The sequence below is a fragment of the Buceros rhinoceros genome, unplaced genomic scaffold (assembly GCF_000710305.1).
Source record: "Buceros rhinoceros silvestris isolate BGI_N320 unplaced genomic scaffold, ASM71030v1 scaffold1479, whole genome shotgun sequence".
NCBI lineage: Eukaryota > Metazoa > Chordata > Aves > Bucerotiformes > Bucerotidae > Buceros > Buceros rhinoceros.
This window is the reverse complement of record NW_010433042.1, coordinates 13035-32914: the sequence shown is the minus strand read 5'-3', so window position 1 is coordinate 32914 and position 19880 is coordinate 13035. Positions and strand designations below refer to the sequence as shown.

The 19880-nt window shown below is 40.8% G+C and overlaps 1 protein-coding gene across 1 annotated transcript; it reads right to left on the bottom strand.

Annotated features, from left to right (window-relative positions):
- Positions 1-1985: 1985 nt before the first annotated feature.
- On the bottom strand, positions 1986-15664 carry EFCAB2 (EF-hand calcium binding domain 2; the record flags this gene model as incomplete). Its single annotated transcript, XM_010143958.1, has 6 exons — positions 1986-2101; positions 3048-3114; positions 3215-3257; positions 5376-5455; positions 10294-10366; positions 15580-15664. Coding segments are annotated over 6 exons (464 nt in total), but the record flags the coding sequence as incomplete, so codon positions are not given.
- Between the last annotated feature and the right edge of the window lie 4216 nt (positions 15665-19880).

Below are 19880 nucleotides of genomic sequence, written 5' to 3'. Positions count from 1 at the left end.
TCCTGCTGACATCCAAGATCAGGCTGACAGTGCCTCCAAGACTGCAGAATATGAATGAAACTTGTGTTCACACCAGCTCTGTTAGAGATGCAGTACCACACGCTGTGTATCAAACAGAAGAAGGATTCATCTAGGGAAAATAATTCCAGCTTCTGGAGACCAAAGAAGGTTAATAAAAAGTATATTTTCTTAATGGGCCTTTGTTGTTCTTGCTTTAATCTTTAAGCAAGAACATCTTCACACATTGTAACTCTAATGATGACCTTTGCTTTTCATTCTTAAGTGACAAAACAATGAAATGGACAGTGAATGTGTTGAGAAGAGAGCATTCCAAATTCTTAGGAACAGTGCAACAGTGGTTCCCAGATGGAAACCCAGCTTAGAACTAGGTAGATGTTGTTTACCTGCATTAATTCCTTGTTGCCTTACTGTTTAATAAAGTATCAGTGAAAGATGACTTGAGTTAGAGAAGTAAAAAGAGAATTAAAAAATGGACTCTTCTAGATGGCTTCCATCATCACATTTAGATCTGATAATCTCTTCTTTGTGAAGCAGGACAGCTCCCTTGCAGCTACGTATGAAAACAGCTCCTCTGAGCTTCCAGCTCAAGTGAAACAAAGGGTTAGAGTAAAAGACCTGACATGAGGAGCCCTGTGCTCAGTTCTCAGCTCTGCCACTAGAAGGGCATGACGGGGGTAAGGCATCCCATGTGTGTCAGTCTTCCCTGGATTTCGTCAGCTGATGAAGTCTGTTAATGACATAGAGCTGGGTTATACAATTAAGACACAGGGGTGGTAGGACACTGTACAGGAGGAAACTAAACTCCTGTTTAGACAGGAGCAGAAAAAGAGAAGAGACAGAGAGCAGAAAAACAGAAATGGGGTCAAAGGTGTGGGGCACAAGTGCAAGATGGTGCTCTTGAGGACCAAACCACAGAATCTCCTCCTACAAGTTGAGATCTCCTCAGTTGAGGGCAACTGCTGGTCACTTGTTAGAAGATGATGTACACGGCAAAAACTCGAGGGGTAAGAGCTCAAACTCAAGTTAGAGGACAACAGTATAGTAACAGTCAAGAGAATCATTAAGCTAGAAGTGAGAAGAGCAGTGAGGTCCTGTGGTGGTCTTCTAACAAGGATAGTTGAGACACGTATTCTACACTAACATCTTTAAAAAAACAGTGCTGCTTCTGTTTATGAAAAGGAAATTCCAGTCCTATGATCCTGTGCTTTGAACAGTTTTAACTCTCCTGTTGTTCAAACTAGTTATGAAAGGGGAACTGTTAATCGCCTATAGTAACAGAAACGTTCTCAAGGATGACTTGTTTATCCATTTCATAAATGGATAAACGGCAATGGTTTGAGGGTTACCTGCACGTTTAGAATGGAAGAAAATACCACGTGCCAACTTACGAGCAGCACAAAATGGAACTAACTGGTTCAGTTTAATTGCCTGCAGTAAACAAAGCACAAGTACTTGACAAATCCCAGAAACTGTAGAAAGCTTATTTCATCTATTATACTACTTCCAAAGTAATAACCTACCTGGTGCCTTATTAGTTAAACACAAACACGGATTACATTTCAATATGAAAGCTTTATCTTAGCAGCATGCCTTCATGATTGTAGTCATCTTTAGGTACTCACTTACTACCCGCTGTCACAGATCTCATCTTCCATTAGTTTTTCAGAAGCAACTGTAAAGTAATTTCTTGACACCATTAACATTATTTTTCCTGTTATTTTTCAAATCAAATTCCACGATTTCTTTTCCAGACCTTACACAGTATTTCTGTCACGAGCTCTTTTTCCAGGTGTGAACACATTCTAATGTGTATACAGAACTCACGGAAACATAGCTACACGGATTTTATTTTAAGCGCAAAGTCACAAGTTGAGTTTTGTTATACTGTAAAATACATGTATCAACTAACCACCAAGCTACACTAGTGCTACCAAAAGGCATCTCAAACACTAAAGGGAAAGATCTTACACTTCATCTACTATTAACATCGAAATGTAGTCTCTGTAGCGAACAGTATTTGTTTCTGGATCTAAAGCGGTGGAGAGCATGTCCTCCATTTCTTCCTGCGTAAAGGGCTCACCTGAAAGACAGCAGAGAATAACACTTTGTCTTGAAAAGTGTTCTTTTCAGGGCTGACAAATTGCACTGCTGCTCCCTTGCGAGGATCTCCTTTTGGTCCTCATACAGAGAAGAGGAGCGATACTAAGGATCCAGTTCCTTCATTTCTGCTAAAAAGAGAGAGAGGGCCTGGATCTTCTGATCTCCTTCTAGTTCACAGACTCCAAAACAGCCTGTTCCTCTCTGCCACAGGGATTTCGAAACAACCATTTTTGTCAGCATGAATTCTTCATATGTGTACATTAGAATTATTATCTCTCATTTGGCTTGCACTTGTATTGACATCATTAAAGGCTTCTGGTTTTTCCCTTTTAGAAGCTTCAAAGCTGCTGAAGGCCTACTTCATCACTCTTTGAGAACAGGGTTCCCATCTGAGGATAGGTCTTCTGCAAAGCCTGCACACCGTTTTGTACTTGAGGCCTGCAAGCATGAGTCAGCCATGCAAGAAAAGCAGGCTCTTCAAGGGATGTTGAGGATTACATGATATACAACTTAAATCTGGTCTTTGAATCTCTTTGTTTGCATACGGCACTAGAATTAAAATCAAGTTAATGTAGGAATGAATGAGCACTGAACTACCTGAAACATCTGGAATCTAAACCACAATTTTACAGGAGGACAGAAAAAGAGTCACATCCTGAGGAAGCACAGAGATGTGCACAGAATCATAAAATATCCATACAAGACTGAATTATGTCTTTTAATAATAGTAATCTCTATTTTATAATGACTGCAAGCAGGCAGATAAATATCATTTCCCTGCATTAATCACCAGAAATTCATCATGGCAACAGTATTGTTTGAATACAATGTATCTACTCCCGCAAGTTGTGGCATGCAGAATGAGGACCTCAAAGAGCCATACACACATGTAATGTTTATTTACTTAAGCACAACAGTCATGTTACCTTCTTCAGTCAAGTATTTGACCAGCTCCTCTTTAGTAATATATCCACATTTATTCACATCCAAAGCCTTTAAAGAAAAAGAATAAAACTTACGGTTTTAACCATATTGAAACAAGAATCAACAACTTCTTTCCAGTAATTAGGTACTTGAATATTTAGTTACAGACCTCAAATGCATGTAGAAGAACATCTTCTGGAATAGGCCGGTAGCTGAAATTATTCAACCAAAAAAGTAAAGTCACTGTTTACCAGGCTCCTGTACTGTTCAGAAAGAATAAAACACAAGTACTAGAGGAAAGGGAAAACTTACTTTCTATAAGAATTTACTAAGATTTTCTATCAAACCTTTAATTCCAGCTTCACTTTTTAGAACTGTCCATGTCTTTACCTCCTATGTCATTTGTTGTACTCCTGTGTAATTTTCCTAGTGCTAAGGAGCCAGGTGAATGGCTTCTGCATGTCTGGGCTGTCTGAGTGGGCTAGTAGGAATCAATAATAGCTGAATTGTTCCACATAGCCCATACACTGAACAGAAGATGGCCAAACCAAGAAAGCAAAGTTTTGTCGAGGTACACTGGTAGCTAGGCAACAGATCACCTAGTGGGACTTTGACAGTCTAATGAGCTGCTGATGGGCGAAGGAGGGTGGTAGCTATAGGAGAAAAGGTCTGTCACTAACAATTTCAGAGAGACAGGAGAACTGGGCACGTGTGCGTGTATGTGTGTCTGACTTCAGAGCCAGAAAGGAAACCCTGTGTGGCAATGGAGACCTTCCATATCCCAGCAGAATCTCACCAATCCCCAAGAATACAGTCGCCCAAGAGACGTTGCTGAAGCCAGGGAATTTCTAACCGCCTGATCGTTTTGTCCAGACCTGCCTTGCTCTTTTACTATTGAAAAATCAAATGTGCTAAGAAGAGGCCTTGTTTTTTGTAATCCACACCTCATGGACACTTGGATAAGTGAACTATGGACATAACACCCCAAAAAATAAAGTGGGTCTTGACAAGCCTGCACTAGCCTCAGGAAAGTGTGTGGTTCGGGGTTTGATTTTTGTGTGTGTGTGTGTCTATGTTTGTGTGCACGAGTGTGGAGGAGGAGAAAAGAGCCCAGAGCAACAAGGTACCACTTGGTGAAAGGGTGAACATCAGTGTGGAGTCAGAAACGTGCCATGAAGAACAGAGAAGGCAAAGTAAGAAGAGGCCTTGTTTTTTGTAATCCACACCTCATGGACACTTGGATAAGTGAACTATGGACATAACACCCCAAAAAATAAAGTGGGTCTTGACAAGCCTGCACTAGCCTCAGGAAAGTGTGTGGTTCGGGGTTTGATTTTTGTGTGTGTGTGTGTCTATGTTTGTGTGCACGAGTGTGGAGGAGGAGAAAAGAGCCCAGAGCAACAAGGTACCACTTGGTGAAAGGGTGAACATCAGTGTGGAGTCAGAGAAGGCAAAGTTGCAGGAACCTAAGGCGGCAACGCATCTGTGCCAGTACTCCAGGACCCAAACACTGCTGCTGCTCTGTGTCCAGGCACAGGCACAAAGATCCTCAAACACAGCCCAAAGACTGCTAGGCAGTTTTGGGAAATCCTATAGGTGTTTCATATGTAGAACACCCTCCTACCAAAGGTCCTCTGTGTGCAAAATAACTTCTCAGTATTGGACAAGACTGAGTCTCCCAAAAACCTTAGCTACCATCTTTTAAAAAAAGATAAATTCCCTATAAGTAATTTTGCTTTTACTGCAAAATATGAAAATAGCACAAGTTCATGTGTACATGGAAAGATTTCTATGCAGCTTTGAAAAATGAACAGCATTTTTGTTCTCGACTTTTAGATCAGCAGTCTTTTAGAGTAAATTCTACCTAGCAGTCATTTTCAGACATGAATATGAAGATGATTTATACAACTTATTAAAAATACACAGAAACAGATTGTGCTTCTCCGTAACTGTAAGTCATATGTTCAGAGAAAGTAATGGTTATGACCTTAATTTGCATATAAAATATTTCAGAGATGCACCAAACATGTTGAATAGCAAGCTAATTCTGATTCACATTAAAAATACAAAAGCTACACATTATCACAATTCATTATTATAAGGTGGTATTATTTATATCACCCATACAACATAACTTTATGTAAACCAAGTAATTTTGAAACTAAATCTATCAAGCTAATGTAAACTGAGTTTAAATAACAAAAAACAAAAAAACAAAAAAACCCCTGTACTCACTTCCAGCAACATAAAATTACTGTAGATTTATTTATTCAGAATCAATCCTGTCAATCTGGCATAAACTACAGACAAAGAAATTCACTTTCCATCACCTTCTGTCGAGCAGTACTTTTATCATCACTGGAAGAAATCTTTCCAGATGAATGTACCCAGTCAGTTCTTCTTCTTCTACCTAAATACAAAATTTAAGTATGGCAGGTTATATGACTCATTAGCAAATTAATATGAAAACCAGAAAATTGGGGTGGTTCCAGCATTAAAATTACAGAGTCAGACTTTGAATACCTCTATCAGGTTTTTAATATCACACGGCATCATTACATCTGAGTGAAATGCTTGCGATCAAATAGAAAGAAATTAGAGGAAGAAATCATATCCCAGGTAAAATACAGGCCTGCAATTATGGGCACTTTTGACAACTCAATATTGCCCCCTTGTGCTTAGAAACCATTCATGCAAAGGAACTGGATGACTAGTCACTGATATCATCTCCCACAGTAATTCAGCAGAGGTTTAAACATTCCAATTGGATTCATCCCAAGTAAACTCTAGCAGGACCCAGAATGCTCCCGATCGGTGTAATGTGATGACCCATAACAGCAAACCATCAGCACGTTCCCTGGCAGGATTTTGGCCTGTGCCACCCAACATTCCCCCAGCACTGACCAGATCTGGCTGGGACCTTAGGGACTTTTCCACAGCAGGCTGCTGTGCGCAGCCACTCTGCATAAAACCTCTACCAGGGTAGACATCAGCTGCTCTGTGCCAGCTGGATTCAACACCCAAGGATGTTTCTGGGCATATTGAATGTGCTAGTTTGGACATAGCCCCAGTCTTGTACATTTCAAAGATGGAATTTGTTGCCTCCACATGTTTCACAGCCACAGACAGTCATCAAGGAAAGGACCAGAGGGGCAGGCAGAATGAGTCAGGGCAGTCTGAAACAGTCATAAGGCAGCCAACAATATGCTATGCTACACAAAGAAACGGTTCCCTTTGCCCCCCAAATAAATTAACAGATCAGTCCCAAAACATCAGGGACTTCTGGCATCACTCTCACAGCATTCCTATACTTCCATAGAAGATGAGCAATGCGGTAAAAAATGCTCCCTATCATACCGGGGCATCCCCTCCCTGAAGAGTTCAAGTTTTACTCCCTAAAGGAGCCCCCTTAACAGAGTTAGCCTGTTCTTGTCCTCGTTGAACCTGGATGCATGCCTTGTGGTCTCGCATGGCAGCAACGACACCTTGCTAGGCTCTCATGGGTGCAGCTCAGACTGAAAGACCCAAATAGGCACCGATTTGAAATCTCCTAACTGAGCCAGGAAAACTCGAAGTAAGAAAAGTTCCTCTTGGGATTTGGATCAGAGCTGGGGGTGATGCCTGATACATCCAGTTGCTTAAATGGAGAGCTGCAACTGCTCCTTGCGTGCTATTTGCCAAGGTTCCTGAAGGGTTTTGGTTGCTAAAAGCAGGCAGCCATCATTTCTTGCTGCTTTAGAGTGGAAATTGCCTTGAAAAAGCACTTTTCCCCACCTGTTTGGTGATCCTAGCAGAAGGGGTCTTTTAGCAAGGAAATAAAGTTGTTGCAGGCTTCATGCTAAATCAGATGGTACCTTCTACCGTTACAGAATCATTTGGTTTACTGCCCAATTGACTGAAAACGTGTAACAAAATACCTGGCAGGACTTAACTTTTTTCCGGTAACGTAACAGTTAGTCGATACACTGAACTATTCCAGGCATCACAAATAATGAGATGTAAAAGTACACAGGACATTTTAGGAAACATATGTGTTTCAACTAGTATTAGGTCAGAAGTCCACAGGGACAGAAAAAGAAAAATGGTAGATATTTATTGGAAATAGATAGATGTGTCTTATATTAAGCAGAAAAACAAAAAGCAAGGACCCAAAACATCCATAAAGATTCTAAGTTATATAAACCATATTTAAAAGCCAAAAAATATTAGACATGCCCATCCAAAGAGTTGAAGGTCACCCTAGTTTTCATAAGAGAACTCACCAGCAATGACCACTTCAGAGCTCAACACAACAAATATCTTTGAAAGTGTCAGCCCTCACTGACAAATATAATATAAATTTTTCTCTTTTTGTTGGTATACTATTTCTATTTTGCCTTCAGATAACAGTCTGTGAAAAAAACATGTCCTTCCTGACAATGCATCTAGTCCTGTGAGGTGATGAGCAACCCCGGTTTCCTTCGACTTGGAAAGAACAGCTTCCATTTCAGTAGCTCTACAGGCCCATCAATATCACAAACTGTTAAAATTAGTTCCATTTCTAACATTAGATATATATGTGAATAAATGGAATATATTAACCTGGCCTAAGTCAGTAAGTATTCAGACATGCAGGTATATGTATCCTCTTACTCTTCTTCTGTCCCTCTCCCAGACCACGGACTTGCAGTTTAGATTTTTCTCATTCCTTTCCCAGATTGCCAAGGTTTTCATATCTCTATTGCACATAACACTTTCTCACTGATACATTCCTTTTTTCTGTAATTCCTCCACTTCACACTGTGACTATGACCATAACAGTATTTGCTTGTTCAAACTCACGGAGTTTTGCTCTATCTCTTTCCTTCGGGTACATCCACAGTTCCCATAACAACTGTATTGTAGCACCCATCGTGTTTTGCATCTCTTCTCTCACAACCATACTATAATTGTCCACATAATGTTTGGGGACTTGAGTCACAAAGAAACAAAACCACCTTCCAGAGCTATCCAGGAGATCCAAGGCAAAGCAGTGCATGGCATCTGGGATCTCAAATTCCAGGCACTGCAGTAACCCTCGGATCGGTTTTCACCATCTCTAGGCTTATAATTTCATCTTAACTTTGTAAGTAGGCCTAAAGATATGATATGAAGCATAGCATTTAGCATAAGGCAATATAGGAAAGAGTAAATTATAATATTTAGAGATAAAATAATTGCATAAATGCTGATTTAGCAGATAGGAATAATTTGAAAGCAACATATGCTAGTTCAGCTACAATACAGCTAGTAGGAAGATGAGATGACTGAGAGACACGGATAGTGAAAAACAGAAATGAATCACAGTTCACAATGGGCGAAAATACTGAAGAAATAGCTTGGTTACAAATTGGCAAACAGAGGCAATTTTTACTTTATCTAAATTAAGATAAAATGCTATTATCACAGACAACGATAATGGTATCTCATACAAATTAAGACTTGTTTGTGATTAACATAATATATTAACACTGTCTACAAAAAGACAGTGTTCTTCTGGAACTAAACCTATGCCAAGGTTTCATTTACAGGCACCATGAAACCTTCTTTGAGATTTAACCTTCAGTTCAGTGTTCTTCAAGGTTAACTATTACTATTAAATGTATTCTTTCTTTTTGCAGTATTTGTTTGTACTCTAATTTAATATCCTTATAATCAACACTTTCAGACATGTTATACTGTTGAATCTCAAGTATCTCCCACCTCAGAGCTGCAATGCATTGTACTTTGCTATGTATTATTTAACTCAAAGTTTCAGTAATGCTAAAAATTGGAAAAAAAAAAAAAGAAAGTCTAGTCTCTTTGGGAAGGTGAAGCAGGCCTCTACTCTCCTGGTTCCCCTCGACTTGGGTGGGGAGGGGACAAAGCATCCCCTTCCTTTTCTCAATTCTGTATCTTGAGTCAGTTGCACTGTTCATTTGCTGCAACCAAAAACCTCTGTGGGCCACTCAAAATATCACCTATATTAAGCACCATAATTTCTCTTTCCATTTTGTCTTGTTTGTCAGTGGGGGCTGGGACAATCTGGTACTGAGAGTACAGAACCAGAGCAGACAGATTGCAGTATCATGTTAAAGGAACCTTCTCCTCTGGTGGGACCTTGCACTTCATCATCTGAAGCAGCTGCGTCATTTTCACGAGGCTTAGCAAAAGAATTCTTACATTAAATTCTGATAGAGACCAAACAAGCCTACTCAGGAGACTTAAAGCCCTTCCCAAATCTTCGTCCACAAAGCCAAGCCATGATGATGACTCAGGAGACTACTACTGCAACCATCCAAATTTTTGTTGGGGCCAGAAAGAGAGATTACTTCCCAGCATTCTGACCTATACATGAAAAAGAGAAAATTCCTTTCTCCACATTTCAGACTCAGCACCTTCCATTCCTTAAGGCAGTGTATCTGTTTGCAAAAAGAATGTGAATTCTTCTTCCCACTTCTGTGTCCCATTTATTAACCACAACCTGCCAAGGCACCAGCATGCCATCCTTTTTATTACAAACATGAGGTAAGGAGACAAAAATTAATGTGGGGAAAAAAATACAGGAAAATGTGACTGAAGTTCCTTACCACTGTGTATCACTGGGAGGATGGGAAGACCTCTAAGTCTTGTGAGGTTTTATGTCTGAATTCTAAGGCTTAAGCAATCAACCAAGAAAAGATTATTTACCTGTAACTGGGGAATCACAAGAAAGAGACCTCATAAAGGAGAGAAAGTTGAGAGGTCTGGCTATGAGATAGCAGTAACACGGCATGGTAAAAAAGACAGCATGTCTTTCCTCTGTGTACTTTTTGAATTCTATGTATAATTTTACGACCTGCTCAAAAACTAATGTTCATACTTAATCATGCAGTGTGGGGCCACGGAATATCCAGAAGAGGGAGATGGTTAGGGTTTGGATATCGTAATCCAGCTAAGGTTTAGGACTTTCCTTTTTTTTTTAGATAAAACCAATTTTTCCTCCATTTTCTGTAAATGCCACTCCACCTTGGCACAGTGTCACAGTGACTTTCTGGGGCAAAAGAGTCAAAAATGCCTCATTTTAACCCATCAATGTTGTTACCTCATCAGCCTAAAGGCTTGCTTCAGGACAACCTGAGGGACTTCCTGCCTGCCTGAATCACTTCCATGACATTCCCAACCTGTGGGAAAAGACTTCAGGTTTCCCACGCAGCAAGGCAGAAGGCCAAACTTCTGCAAGACTGAAAAGAATACAAAAGATACATTTACCTTTGCAAGCAGCTCGTGTAGTTCTGCCTCAGTTGGGAAGCAACCCAGCGACCTGACAATTGAACCAATCTCTCTGAAAGAAAGAAAGAAAGGAAGGAAAGAAAGGAAGGAAGGAAGGTCTTTGTCAGTAAATCTGCAATACAAGAGTGTCTGTAGAGAATCCAGATACCGATTCAGAGCTTGCATATAGCAGTGCGCATGTACAAGCACACAGGCACCCACAAGCATATGTATGTGCTCTTTTAAGATGATGTCTTAGTAACAAATGTCTACTTTTACAGACATTAAATATTCTGGAGCTTTTTGGGAGAGTATAATTTTCTTGTGACTTTCTCAAAAAATTCTTCTTTACCATTGTGTTGTAGTGTACTGCGTGCAGGCTACTTTTCATCCACTGTCTTCTAATTGTTAAGCTTAATTTCAGTAAATTCTACATTTATATAGTTGCTAAAACACTTGGAAACCTCCTGAGAGGAAAGGTAACAAATAAAATGTATGTTTACATTAAATGCTATAAAGACACAAATTCTAACTGCAGTAAAGAACAATTACATCAGGTCAGGAAGGAGGCAGCCCTGCTCTGCCCCTGCTGTCCTCTGAAAGAGTCAAACAGACCAACGTAGTGGCTTATCACACCCTGTTTACGCTGCAAAATATACTCACAGCTTGCAATCACTGCTCAACCTGATGAAGTTGTTCTGAGGCTCTAAAAAAATTCTGACCAAACTGGTAATGCCTCAAAAAAGTTTAAGATTAAAAACATCATGGACTAGAAACAAAAGTACTGTAAAGCTGTAAAAAAGAGTACTGAGACTCACGCTATGATTGAAAACAAAATAATAGAAGCATCAGTATTGCTTATGATTTTCAGTCCAATTCTACAACACAGAAATTCGAGCACATTTGAGTAAGTGTCCACAGTATTCATGGTTCCCATGATTCAAACCTCTGTGGTTCCCTCATCTTCACTACTACACTTAGTGGAAAAATTAAATTGCCTAATAAAAATGGTGGATACAGGAAGCAATAACCTTTGTAAAATCATCTTATAACAGTAAGGTCCCAAATGTGGCACAGCAGGCACATGTAAAATTATACAGGTCAGTCTTTGGCCTCCTCAGACAGGTCCCAAGGAGCTCCCATTCTGACCAAAAACATGTGGGAAGCACTTCAATAGACAAAGGAGAGGAAAAGGCTGGCTGCACAAAAATAGTTAGAAACCAAAACCCAATCCCACACATACAGTTGTTCTGAAACAAAGCCATCTGTTCAAATGGAACCTTGCCCCCCATGGACAAATGGAAGTTGGGCCATTGGCCTCAACGAGGTCAGACATTTAGTCCCATTTTTACAATCCTTGTCCATGCACCCTATATCTAGTATGGATATATGTATTTGACGCTCTCACTCCTGCACTCCCTCATCTTTTCCAGCTAAAAGATACTGTAAATATTCTCTGCCTCCCCAAAGGAAACACCCAACCCAAATCATGCCTCTCTGCTGTCCCACACTATTTCTACTCTTGCAGACTGCCAGAGATGGGAAGGTTGCCATCATCTCCTGCCTCACCTCACACTCGTCAAAACTGCAATGTGACTAAGGTAAGGCAGGTCCTGAAAGAGTTTGCAAAATCTGGCATTGCTGGCTGCTGCTTCTCACAATTTGTGCGTGTGCCAGCACGAGGATGTTGTTTGAACATGATGTGGTGAAAAATACCACATTCAGTAATAACATGGAGTTTAAAGGACACAGATAGGAAATGGTATTTTCCTCCCAGCCATTTCCTCTCACTTAGTTTGGCAGCTGCTGTGAAGTTTCTGATGTGCAGTTCCTAATATACAAAAACGATGGTTAAAATGAATTTGTGTTCCTGTAACAGAGCCACAATAAAATTTGGGGCCACAGTTTTCATCCCACAAATAACACTTTTCAATGACAAGATTTGCAAAATCATGAGAGCCCTTGACTCAGAGTGTGTTGTAAGCAGCATGAAACAATACTGTCTTCCTCATGCTCAATTTCTTACTAACTTGTATATGCATTAGGACTTAGGCAATATGGATGATGGCCTGTGAGACCAGGGTAATTTTCCATATTCTTCATAAGAATCTGATATTTCAGGCAATAACATTCATATGTTTACAATTGTGGTTGAGAATTGTGCTGTACTGCCACCTTCTGATACAAGACAATCAGCCATTAATAATCTCATCATTGTGCTACAGCCCTGCAACATGAACCTGGGAGCAATTAGACAATAAATTGTTCTTCATTGTCAGTAACCGTGTTATGATAAAAACTAATGTGAAATTGTGCATTTACTATGTTTAATAGACTTTTGAATGTCCCCTCTCACATGTTACGACTTACTGTCTGAATGAATAAATTTTTTAAAAAGTCTATTTGTATCATTTCATTGTCTTAACATTTTCTCAAGCTCTATATCCATTATATAATAGAGTGATGAGTGTAGCAAATTTTACAGCTATTTAGCCAGGACTGCAGATAAAAATGACAAACGAATAAGCAACTAGGATGTCACGGTGCAGTGAGGGCTAGGGGCTCTCCGGGGCTGAGGGGATGGCAGTTGCAGGGGGTGACAGGGCAGGGCTGGGCAGCCCTGTCCCATCCCACCGCTCAGCCAGGAGCAGAGCATCTGGGGGCACCAGGTCAGCCCCAGCCCCCAGCATCAGGCACCTCCCTGGGGATGGGCCAAGAGATGTAAGTGAACACTCTTCCCAAAGAGACCTGTGGGGAAGGGAACAGCAATTGTACTGTGCGTGGAGTCATACCCTGAAATTCTCCCCATCTAGTGTAACTGAAATCATTTCACTTCTATGAAGTACCCATAATTTCTTAAATTTAGAGGCACTAGTAAGAATGAATTACTAAAACCATCACATAAATATTTTGCATCTCTCTCACCTCTGTTTTGTAATCTGGAAACACAGAATCACAGAATGGCAGAATAGTAAGGGTTGGAAAGGTTGTCTGGAGATCATCTAGTCCAACCCTTCTGCTAAAGCAGGTTCACCTAGAGCAGGCTGCACAGGCAGGTTTTTAGTATCTCCAGAGAAGGAGACTTCACAGCCTCTCTGGGCAGCCTGTTCCAGTGCTCTGACATCCTCAGAGTAAAGATTTTTTTTTCATGTTCAGCTGGAACTTCCTGTTCCAGTTTGTGCCCATTGCCCCTTGTCCTGTCACTGGGCACCACTAAAAAGAGTCTGGCACCATCCTCTTGACACCCACCCTTTAGATATTTAAAAGCGTTGGAAAGATCCCTTCTCAGTCTTCTCCAGGCTAAACAGACCCAGGTCTCTCAGCCTTTTCTCCTAAGAGAGATGCCCCTGTCCCCTCATCATCTTCACAGACCTCTGCTGGACTCTCTCCAATAGTTCACTATCTCTCTTGAACCGGGAAGCCCAGAACTGAACACAGTAGTCAATATGTGGCCTCACTAGGGCAGAGTAGAGGAGCAGGAGAACCTCTTTTGACTCGCTTGTACCACTCTTCTTAATGCACCCCAAGATACTGTTAACTTTCTTGGCCACAAAGGCACATTGCTGGCTCATGGTTAACCAGGACTCCTGGGTCCTTCTCCCCAGAGCCACTTTCCAGCAGCTCAACCCCTAACCTGTATTGGTGCATGGGGTCATTCCTCCCCAGGTGTAGGACCCTACACTTGCCCTTGTTGAATTTCATTTGGTTCCTCTCCACCTAACTCTCCAGCCTGTCCAGGTCTCACTGAATGGCAGCACAGCCTTCTGGTGTATCAGCCACTCCCCCCAGTGTTGTATCATCAGCAAACCTGCTGAGGGTTCACTCTGTCCTTCATCCAGGTCATTGATGAGTATGTTGAACAACACTGGACCCAGGACTGACCTCTGGGGAACACTGCTAGCTACAGGCCTCCAGCTAGGCTCTGTGCCACTGATCAGAACCCTCTGAGCTCTGTCGTTGAATCCACCTCACTGTCCAATCCACACTCGCTACACTTCCCAGTGAGGATGTTATGGGATACAGTGTCAAAAGCCTTGCTGAAGTTGAGAAAAGATGTTTGGAACATTAAAAGATGTTTTCCAATTTGACTTTGTGAGGAATGTCTAACAAGAATTTCACCAGTTCTCACATTCCTTTCTAGTGTTTAAACACAATAATTGATTTATAATTAAAAGCTCTGATGATAGTATTGTGAAAATAGTAATTGGAAATATGAAAAATTATTTCAGTAAACTTTAATGACAACAGCTTATAATATCTTTAGAAACCGCTCAGTGAGACATAAACATGTGTTCTACACATGTTATAACAAAAGCCATATTGATATGTGCATGGATGTTTACGTTAAAACAAAGTCGCACTGTCAAATATTCAAACTGGAAAAATACCAGAATTAAGATTATTTAGCAAATTTTAAATTCAGCTTCCTTTATCTCTGTATCTTGTAGGCAGTTATGCCCTGATCAGTCTGCTAGTCCATGTTTTTATCTTCCCCTGAACTTTTTCTTACTCACTCAGACATCTATTTTGTTTATATTTCCATAATGTTTATGTTTCCCTTGGAAGCACAGAGTGCATTCAGATCTCCCTCCTGACTTCCACCTGTGCATCCCATTCCCTTAGTCATCCCATTTCAAAAGGGAGAAAGATGGACAAGAAGGAGCACATAAAAAAAGAACGGCCAGAGCTATGGAACAGCATCTCCTAAGAGATTAAACACATCCGGACTCTTCAGCCTTGAACTACTGTGATGGAGGATGGATGTCACAGTCAACTATGAAATCATTAATGGTCTTCTAAAAACATCTCCCTGTCAGAGCAGTATCCACCTCCCACATTATCCCAGAGGAAGTGGAAGTTGCAATTGGAGACTGAGATTGCAATTGAGAGCTGGTAACTGTGACACACACTGGCAGAACACCCTTCGATGTGCTGGGACTTCCCTGAAAGCGAAGAGATCCATACAGGATCCAGGACCTATGGTGCCAAACGAGCTATCGGAGCAGACATTTCCTAACAATAACTGTAGCCTTTGACTTCTTGCCTAGTGGCAGTTTCCTCTTGCCTCTTTACTTGGCCAGTTCCAGCAGCCCTCTCTCAAACCAGTCTCAGTCTTCCACCACTGGACAATGCAAAATGTCTGTTAACAAACAAAGACATAACTGCCCAATCAGTGCCAAAAGGACTGTTTCCATTACATTTTCTGATAAAGCAGAGGCACATTTAGGGAGATACTTATCTCTATATTAGATCCTGTGATATTTCTCTGTGAAGATATTTACAAACCTGATATCCACAGTTTTATTGCATTTATGGTCAAACACCTGAAAAGCTTCTATAATCTTTTTCTCAATTTCAGCTACTGTGCCATCTGCAAAATAAACACAAGAAAAAGAAAGATTCACTGAGCTGTTGCAACTGATTTATTTCCAATTTGAGAATTGCAGCACCAGAGGCACCAAAACTCATAAACGGGCAGACTGTATTTTGAAAAAAGAAAGAAGTTATTCTGAAAAAACAAACAAACAAACAAACCCACTCTAAATGCACAATCTGCCATTTATATTAGCAATACAGTCGTGCTGTGGCTGTGCAGCTACATCAAGTCTGGTGGTAATGGTGCATCTCAGCTGCATGATCACCTAGCTGTCCAGGTGAAGACCCCTGCTCAGAGTGTGGACCACAAGACTGAGCCCTTTTTGGATGCCATGGCACCAGTAGAAAGAGCAAGGCAGACATGGGCCCAGGCTTGCCCTGAGATACTGTGAAGGGTTAAAGCTGGGCCGGCCACTAAACAAATCACAGATGCTCTCTATTAACCCCTCTCCCTTCCCAGAAGGGAAAGGGAAAGGGAGTAAGGAATAGAGACTTACTTCCAACTTAGGTTGGAAAAAAAAACAAAGCCTAAAACAGATTTAATAAAACAGTAACAACAAATAGAAAAGATAATCATATTAATAAGAAAATAATTACAAATATACAAATATATACAAAACCAATATCAAACTCCCCCACAGTCCGGGCTGGACTCAGCAGCAGATGAGAACTAGATTCAGGAACTGGACTGACCCTTGTGATCCCTCAGTTTTATACCAAATCTAAAATATGGGATGGAACACCTTGTTGGTCAGTTTAGAGTCACCTGCCCTGTCTGCTCCTCCCCGCAAGTGCGGCCTTTTTACTTACATATGACCCTTTCATCCTTTCACTTACTGCACTCCACCGTGGTACACAAGATTTAGCAGTGATCTTGGTTTCTATAGGAGCAAGTACAAGCCAGAGCCTTTCTGCACACCAGTCCCTGGCAGTGACTGTAGACATCCAGCGTTGTCACTGCTAGAAGCAGACACTGTCTGCACAAATACACCATTAACTCCAGACAGTGCCATCACTGAGAAGAGACTGAGCTGGAAAGTAAAACCACTGAACAGAATTAGTTCTGTTCTGACTCAAACCAGGACACGTCTGCCTCAGGAAAAACTTCCCTGGCAAGGAAACCAGGGTATATAAAGCATGAACTGGTTAATGCACTTATTAATGTCGTAGTTTCACTGAAAAAGACAGAACACAGAAAGGAAAGTGATATGGAGCTGACCTTGGGGTTCCTGTAGCTAAATACAGCTCCAAACTCCAGCTGTCAAACCAGCTTTCAGGAAGCAGCATTTTGTGAGCCAGCCCCACAGGCCTCCACAGAGACCACAGGGAAAATTTGAGTGATTGCCAGAACATGGTCGTCTCTTCTGTATTCTCAGCATAATGATAAAAACATAACTCTCCTCTATCAGAACAGATGTATTTCCTTCTTTAAGCTCATCTGGTGTTACAAACATTGTTAAGCAGCTCTGACCAGCACTAAACCACTGGACACTGTTTCCACTGACATTACAAATCCACACCTAGTTTCCTACAATCCCCATATTTTGGGAATCCCTGGGGCTGGAGTCTACAACAATTTTTTGCCATTTGTTCTCTTGCCCTCGTGACAGAAATGTCTGTTTCCTGGGTATCAGAACTGAACCTAGCTAAAAGATACACTGGTTTTGTAATCTCCTTGTTTTTATGGTGACCCTTGAGCTTTTTCACCATGTCTTCCCTCGTTGTGCTGCTGAGGAAGGCAAAGAGTGGCTGAATGGGTGCCTGGCAGCTGCCCAATTCAACCCAGCGGAGGCTGCAAGCACTTCAATTTAGTAGTGGATTGACCCAGACATAACGAAGCTTTCATACATATAGAAGAGAGGTGCATCCCCTTATAAAGTCACAGTTGCCTCTGCTTTCTGTCTGTGAGAAGAAAGGTATGAATATATCCTGTATTCCTCTCTCTGACTTCAGTTCCTTGATGGAAGCATGGGCAGGTACATGCACAATGGATTGGAGAATGGAGCTCACTGAGGAAGAAGTGCCCTGTTCAGTCCCCAAATACGGGACAAGCTGTGGTTTTTTCATAGCTTGACAATAATCCCTGCCTTTTATGTGCCTAATTTAATTTCTTTCAAAAAACCATAGTTCAGTCAAAGTAGATCTGATTCCTTGAAGGAGAGGCCCTTTCAAACTACTAAATTCAATGGGAGTTTTTTCAGTGACTTCAAAGAGTCCTGCATCCAGTCTCCAGTGTAGACTATTGGAGTTTAGTTCTTGAGATCAGGCACTTCAACTGTACACTGCGTCCTGTAATAGAGAAATGCTGAAGGAATATTTATAGCTGTGTATTCCTGGCTTGATGAGTGAGCCTTCCGTAGAAATAAAAATTAACCAGAGGAAGGCAGGAAACTTTCCAGTACGGCAACTGTGTAACCATCCACTTTTTTCAAGCTTTGTCTTCCATGAAAATAGTATATACATTACTCTTACCAGTTTCAAGAGGCCTGGTAAAGAAAGATCCTGAAATGAACTGAACTTGATGATTTAATCTAGGTACCAGATAATCTATATTTCTTCCAAGAACCAAGAGGAAGTTGTGATTAAGAGCCATATCCATGGAAGAAAATGCAACATACTGTAGTCCTATCAAAGGCTCCATGTGAGATGAGTGAACAGATAATAAGCGATTGCCTACATCTCCTGTTGTCTCTCTAGGGATGAAAGCCAAAGATGTTCAGCATAGTGCAGGATGGCAAAGCTAGTTATCTGAAGACTTCTATGACTCAGTCTAAACCTCTCTTTGGGGTGAGGGGGGGAGGGGAAAAAGATGTATTCCAGCTCTAGGATAAGTAATGGATAAAGACTTAAAATTATCCCTTTCAGAAGAGATCAGACACGCAGTTAACTCCGCAGATGTGATGCTCTAATGTACTGAAATATTTCTGCAGAAAGACACTGCTCCACAGGTAGATCAATGTTGCCCTATGGAGCAATTTGTTAGCAAGTTTCAGGACAGAAATATCTATGTCCTGACTGAATAAAAGATTTTACTCACTTATTCTACTAACTAGAAAAACAATACATAATATCAAAGATAAAAGTATCTGATTACTTCTTCTAATGGCTTAAATAAATAAATATTGAAACATACCATGCCAAGAAAGATTCCAATACCTACAACTACTATTCCCTCAAACTCTTCCTGTAGATGATATACTATTTCCAATTTTATGCTGCTAAAACGCTTCACATATTTGTCTTTTTTTTCTCATTTTCTCGTTCTTATATATTTTCTTACCACACAAGCAATAAGAAGACAAAATGTCTTAAAATCCATTCCTCACATACATCAACTGAAAAGTGTATTCACTATCAGTCTCCTCTCCTGCACTATCCATTGCTGTTTTCCCAGTTTGTTTAGCATGAACTAGATAAAGCTCCAGATGCTGCCAGTTAAGCAAGACGGCAGACTGCTGGGAGTCACAGATTAATTCTGCTGGTTCTTTCAGACTGAATTGTTCCTCTTCAGACTGCTCCCCGGCACTCTGTGCCAGTCCTTAAGCAGCACACCTGCCTCAGCTGGGCAATTCCCAATTTACTATCTAGGTGTACAGGAGAAAGCGATGAAAGAGACGAACCAAAAAGCAAAAGACATTTGTCTTTGATGTTTGCAGCCATTGTTTCATGTGACCTTTTCCAAAATCCTTCACAAAACCACTAACGGAAATTAGGGCATAAAAATTTAAAAAACACCCAAATCTGACTGTAGCTCTACTGAGAAGAAAGGTACAATGTATATTTGCTTAAATACGAAGCAAAAAAACAGCAAGACACTTCATTATTGCAACTCTGAGGAGGTTATCAATTATGAGGCTTTTAAGCAAGCATTAACTGGACCATCACCTAGCAATCACAATACTCAGCATCACCAGCACAGGTGAAATCTCAAACACTCTTAAATAAGCTCATCAGTTTTACCAAGTCTTTGTGTTGTTTTTCCAGAACAAAAAGGGAAAGCCAGTGTGATATCATAAGATTCACTCCCTAAATCATTCTGCCACAAGTGTTTGTGTTGCCTTCATGATCAGGGTGGGAAGCTTGACTGACTTAAAATATAAAAGAGAAACTTTGCCTCACCCCAAAGAAAAAAGCCTACAGCTTTTAACTAATTCTATTTTAAAGAAATTACTGAGGAAAAGGAGCATAGGGAGAAAACAATCTCAAGGCCA